The sequence below is a fragment of the Aplysia californica genome, unplaced genomic scaffold (genome assembly GCF_000002075.1).
Source record: "Aplysia californica isolate F4 #8 unplaced genomic scaffold, AplCal3.0 scaffold00091, whole genome shotgun sequence".
Taxonomy (NCBI): domain Eukaryota; kingdom Metazoa; phylum Mollusca; class Gastropoda; order Aplysiida; family Aplysiidae; genus Aplysia; species Aplysia californica.
In genome coordinates, this window is record NW_004797361.1 from 424,530 (window position 1) to 430,694 (window position 6,165).

Genomic DNA, 6,165 nt, shown 5'->3' on the forward strand with positions numbered 1-6,165 from the left:
GTCGGACCAGAAGATTCTGAGGATTTGGCGTAAGCTGGTTGTATGAAAGGAAGATAGCTTGACACGGTCATGATCAGTCATCCTCCAGCATTCAGCTCCATATAGAAGTGTGGATAGTACACAGCTGTTATACAGCTTTAACTTGGTTTGTATACTAAATTGTCCTGACTTCCAGATGTTGATCATGCCTCTGTGTACAGATCTCGCCTTGCCTAGTCTGTTCATGATGTCTTCCTTTGTGCCGCCGTCAGTTTTGATTATGCTGCCTAGGTAGGTAAATGTGTCTGTTATAGGGAGGTCTGTGTTGTTCATCCTAATCAGCGTTGGGGAGCCTACATTCAATGTCATCACTTCTGTCTTCTTCTGGCTTATTCTTAACCCAATCTGGCGTCCGCATTTGTGGAGTCGGTTTGTTTTTTCCAGCATGTGCTGGTTGGTATGGGAGAGTAGTGCAAGGTCGTCGGCAAAGTCAAGATCCTCGAGGATGGAGAAGAGGGTCCACCTTATGCCTCTTGATGTATCCTCTGTTGTTTTCCTCATGACCCAGTCAATGGCCGGGTTGAACAGGATTGCAGACATTTTTATTTTTTTTTGCCTTTCATGAAAATTTCACACCGCCCCCTTGACGTCCACTAGCGCCCCCCAATCGCCCAATTTCGCCACAGCGCCCCCCAAAACTGTTGCCATCGCCCCCCTGGGGGCGGTAGAGCCCACTTTGATAACCACTGCTTTATCTGATCCAATGCCAAGGAGAGAAGTGAGAATGAAGGAAGGAAACTGGAACTATATACATAAATCCGTAACGGGTTCGAGATATATACAAGGTACAGGATGATGTTCTGACTGTGTTGTAGAGACAGAGTAAGCAGTGCGTTGTTTGAATAGTTTGATTGTTTTCAAGAGCGAACCTCTTCAGCCTGCTGTGTTTTCTGGAGGAGTAGGACTGCTGTTCATCGTGATATAACATAGTTATCGTTGTGATGCGTAGAAATTGTGTCTTTTCGACCGTACACAGCATTAGCGACACGAAGAAATCAACGGTATAGCAAGATTTCACTTCAAAGGCAACGAATTTGTCCGCATCATCATCGCTTCTTGTTTTTACTCAAAGCCGCTTCATTTTTTTTAATGCTTTAAATAAGGGATTCAATTCGAGATGACACTTCTGTGTATATGTTTGCTGCATCTATTCGAATCGTTGTTTACCCAAGCCCTGTGTGATTGCTTTAAATAAACATTAAAGATGTGTGCCTAGAAGCCGTTCCCTATATTAATATGTATTTGTCTACAATCAATTGAAGTAAAGTTTTGCAGTGTCTACACTTCTGGTGAACAATGAGCAGAAAACAAACTTCGTGAATCGTTTTCTTGAAGGCGCGACCAGATTGGCTGAAGTTTGTATTTGTCTTTGAAAGCCTAATACGAGTAGTGTTCGATAAACGATGGCGCCCTCGAACATATCTGAATATATCTCAGAGTATTTAAACAATATGGAAGCAAACAGTGACTTAATTACAACAAAATTTGTAATACAGACGACGCAATGTTCGATTGGAGCCATACTCTCTCTGTGTATCATTGTTACAATCTGTGCGAACAAACGTCTCCAAACGACTGCCAACATGTTCGTTGTGTCTCTAGCCATGAGTGATCTAATCGTATGTGTCGTTACGATTTCCACGTTTAGTTTGATTCAAAACAAGCTCAGGACTGGACTGAAAAATTACTTTTTGTCCAATATCCCTGAGATGTCCACCCTGGACTTTGTTCTCTCGGCTTCTTTCCTTTGGAATTCTTTTAGTTATGTGGTTGTGTCGGGGGAAAGGTGGTTTTACATCTCACGCCCATTTGTTCATAGAAGACTCAATACCAGGAGGTGGAAAATATTGACTGTGGCGTCTATATGGATAGGTGGATGTGCAGTTAACGCCCACTTAACAACCTCTGCTACTGAACTAGGAGACCCATATTTCTACATCCAGATCGTTTATGTAATCCCATCCGTCCACTCAGTTGTGTCAGTCATAGTTTTTATCATAAACGTTCACATTATGAAGATCACCCTAGATCACAAACGGGCCATCCGGAAACTTCTGCGTTCTGTTAGACAAGAAACACCTTCACAACAATGCACGCTCGACGACGGGAATGTCGTAAGAATGTTTGCCATGTATTTCGGAATCTTTTTTGTAACTGTCAGTCCGTACGTGTATTTCATGGCATATAAATTTTACAACTACACCATTTACGATTTACCTCTCTTCATATCATTAGAACTGTTGAGGTGCATGATGCCCATAGCGAACTTCTTCGTGTTCACCTCACAGAACCGTACTTTTCGAAGAATTTTCTGTGGATACTTTCACAAGCTCTTTTGTGCTTGGAGCGAATTGGCGGTCCCAAGCTATGAATTGACTGCTGTTGATCAGGTTTGACGGTTCAAGACTTTCCGCGCACCAATCACTTGGAGTCGTTTCCTTCATCTCCTTTGCGTATCTGTTGATGAAAACCAAATTTTACTACATGTATAAAGAGGACGCAGTTGGTACATTTATACATATCAGGGAGAGTTACTTGTTTCGTGTCATCGATGCGGCAATGTGGAGTGTTCTCGAAGTTCTCGAGGCTTTGGGCCTACTTGCATGTTTCAATCAGGAACTGAGATGGACTTCAATTTTAAGTTTAAATTAAGAGGTCCTACGTGAAAAAATAGCAACCTCACAAAACATGTCATTAACTGAAAAGTATTTATTCTAGAGGCTTTCCCAGTGTATGTATGCTTTGTGTTCATTTATATACATACTTATTTCGAGGAGAGCCTCGTTAATTAAAAGCATTATGACAAATCAACACATCAATTTGAGGAGGGGGGTGGGGGGCTTGGGACTAAAATTTGACATAATTAATCAGCAAAACGGTATGTCATCATGGTTATAAAGGAACCTATAATTTAGTCATTACATGTCCAGTGATCAGACTGCCTCAGAAAATAATTATTAAGTGGTCTTTGATTCTCCCTTTGGCGATAATAAGACTAGAATTTTATTTTTAAATTACAATTTTTGTCAATGAAACTTTACAAAATTAAGACTTTTTGTCACTTGTTCCCTTTCAGAACTATTATGACAGAGAAAGTAATATTACTAAATACTAGTGAAAATGTCAATTTCCTGTCATCTGAAAGTCGTTTGAGTCTCAAAATAATATAACATCAACCGAGCAAGAGAAAGTAGCGTTGTTTCTTTATAAGTGTGTGTCACTAAACTTCTAAAAGCAAACATGGCGCTCATATGACCTTATGCAAATGTGAGGGCTGTAAAACCCTCTACTAAATAGGAACAAACATGAGGCTATATTATAACATCACAGAGTTAACTATGTAACATTTATTTTGGACTTCATTTGTCACTCCAGGGTATCCCACCTTTAGGCGAATACTCATATTATGTGTGTGTGTATGTGTGTGTGTGTGTGTGTGTGTGTGTGTGTGTGTGTGTGTGTGTGTGTGTGTGTGTGTGTGTGTGTGTAAGAGAGAGAGAGAGAGAGAGAGAGAGAGAGAGAGAGAGAGAGAGAGAGAGAGAGAGTTTGTGAGTGACAAGCACACACACAGACACACACACATACACACACACACACACACATACACACACACATATAATATATATTTATATAATATATATATTTATATAATATATATATGACTATATATATATATATATATATATATATATATATAATATATATATATAATATATGATTATTATACATGTGTGTGTGTGTATATAAATAGACCCACTGCTTCGTCTGCAGAAGGTGCAACCCCTTCAAAGGCGAGGTGTCGCACACGGACCCCAACCCTCTGAGATCCGGATGCGACACCTGCTTTGTTGTATCTTCCTCTCCTCCTTCCTTCTATCTTTCCTACCACCTCTGACCTCATGAGCAGAAAAAAGAGAGGTCACCCATCCCACAGAGTGGGCGTCTCGTTGACCGTGAGGTGCAGCCCGTGCGGAGGGAAACCGGGTACCTGGCGGGTGAGGTGAGATCAGTCCACGGACTGTCCTCGCCCACGGACTTCTCTGGCCCAGGTTTTCCTCTTAGACGGGAGGGTCGCACGGCCCATGCCACTCAATCGGTTGAGAGCTGAAACCCCATCAAGCCCTGGGTCAATCTTGTCGGGAGGGTATTGTACTTTCTCGTTGAGAGTATAGCTCCGGGGTAGCCCTGGCACAGCTCTGGTCATCCGAGCAATGTGTCCCCTTGTTGGGCTCCGTGGCGGGCGGGGAGCCCCGGAGTCGAATCAACCATAAATTTCATATGGATTCAAAATTTAAAAAGACCCTTCCCCAGCTCCCAACGTTAACAAGAAGTCTCGTCTCGCGGAAGCGGGTGCGGCCGCCGAGCCGAGCAAAAACTCAAAATCTGGTAAAAGGTCCTCTACCGTTGCTTCTTTCGTCCCTTCTCCCAGGGAGCTTCCGAAGCAGCCGTACGTGGCCATCAGCTGCAAAGAAGACGCACAGAAGAAGATCACTGATCTGAATCTGCTCAAGACGGGAGATGCACTACGATAGGTTCTGGGATACATTCCTACAAATGTCCAGAAGTGCGCAACTGAAGACGAAGTGACCAAACTCCTGGATACCACGACCTTCGGCGGTATTCCACGTAGGTCCGAGCGCTACCAGAAATTTAAGCGCTCGAAGGGCGTCGTCCGCAGCCATGAGCTGAAAGGTTGCTCCATGGAAGAAATTGTGGAGCACTGTGAGGGAGTGGTCGAAGCCCGCCGGATTACTCTTCGGCGGGGGGAGACTACTATTGAAACAAACACGATTGTCCTCACATTCGAATCGTGTCACCCTCCTGTCACCGTTTGGGCATCTTACTTGGTACTCGACGTACGACCCTATGTGCGAACCTTTTGCGTTGTTTCAAGTGTCCGAAGTTCGGCCATAGCCAGTCACGGTGCCGTCACGCAGCCGTGTGTCCTCGTTGAGGCAAGACCGGGCATCCTGAGAATGCAAGGCTAGTCCTTGTTGCCCCAATTGCCACGGCCAGCACACAGCTTTCAGCAAGGAGTGCCCGACTTGGCTCCAAGAACGCGCTATACAAGAATACAAGGCGCGAAATGGCTGCTCCTTCAAGGAGGCCCGTAAGGTTGTCTGCCCGCCAATCATAACCCCAGTCATTGGCCGGTCATATTCAAAGGCAGCCCAGGTGGTCACGAGGCTGGCAAGTAATTCTACTGCCGACCTCCCAAAGCCCGCGGTCAACAGGCAAGTCTCTGTGCCTAAGAACAAAAGGCCCGCTACTATCCCTGTGGCAACCCCCTATGCGGTGCCACTTTCTAACCGCTATGGGGTTCTAGGGGAGGACGGGGAGAACGGTGAGGACGGGGAGGACGGGGAGGACTCTTCCTCCGCCCCCTCTTCTCCCCTTCACCCCTCTTCTATCACTTCTTCTTCTTCTCCTTCTTCTTCTTCCACCTCACAGCCCATTGCTCTGATGGAGTGTGAGGTGGGCCTTCTCCCCTCCCCCCAGCCCCCCCCCCCCTTCCCAGCCCCCTCCGTCTGCTCCACCTCCCCCTACCCCTCCAGCAGACAAACCCCTGCCTATGGAGGAGGACAGCTCCGACCCCCCCTACCCGGATTGAGCCCGGGAAGGGCGGAGTCTGTCACTCCTCCAAATCCCCCACTAGACCGCCGTCCAATCCAGGACGGCAACCTAGAAATCACTCTGCCTCCCCCGCAAGGAGGAGTCAGAGTGTTTCTTCGAAGCCGGGGCCTTTGAGCTCCAAAATCAAAGCTAAAAAGATATAACGGCGGTCCTGCAATGGAATGCCCAGCGGAATCCGACCTTCCCTAGCAGAATTACAACTCTTACAGGCCACACTGTGCCCACGTGTGGCCTGTATACAAGAAACAAAATTCGCCCCGGCTTCAACCATTGACTTAAGAGGAGTTACTGCGTATCATCACATTCACACGGAGAACCAGATTGCTTCCAGTGGTACCACCATCTAGACCGACAACAACACACTCCACAGACAAGTACATCTTAAGACGACCCTCCAGGCTATTGCCGTAGGGGTCACCCTGCACAGACCAATCACGATCTGCTCAGTTTATATCCCACCAAATTACCCCCTCAAAATAACCCAACTAAAGG

The 6,165-nt window shown here is 45.8% G+C and overlaps 1 protein-coding gene across 1 annotated transcript in view; it reads left to right on the plus strand.

Annotated features, from left to right (window-relative positions):
- LOC101855008 overlaps positions 1 to 4,571 on the plus strand; it is a 74,564-nt gene extending 69,993 nt beyond the window's left edge. Inside the window, exon 7 of the mRNA XM_013080551.2 lies at positions 4,469 to 4,571. Coding sequence (XP_012936005.1) covers positions 4,469 to 4,571 — 103 coding nt within the window. The remainder of the gene's footprint in view (positions 1 to 4,468) is intronic.
- The last annotated feature ends 1,594 nt before the right edge of the window (positions 4,572 to 6,165 follow it).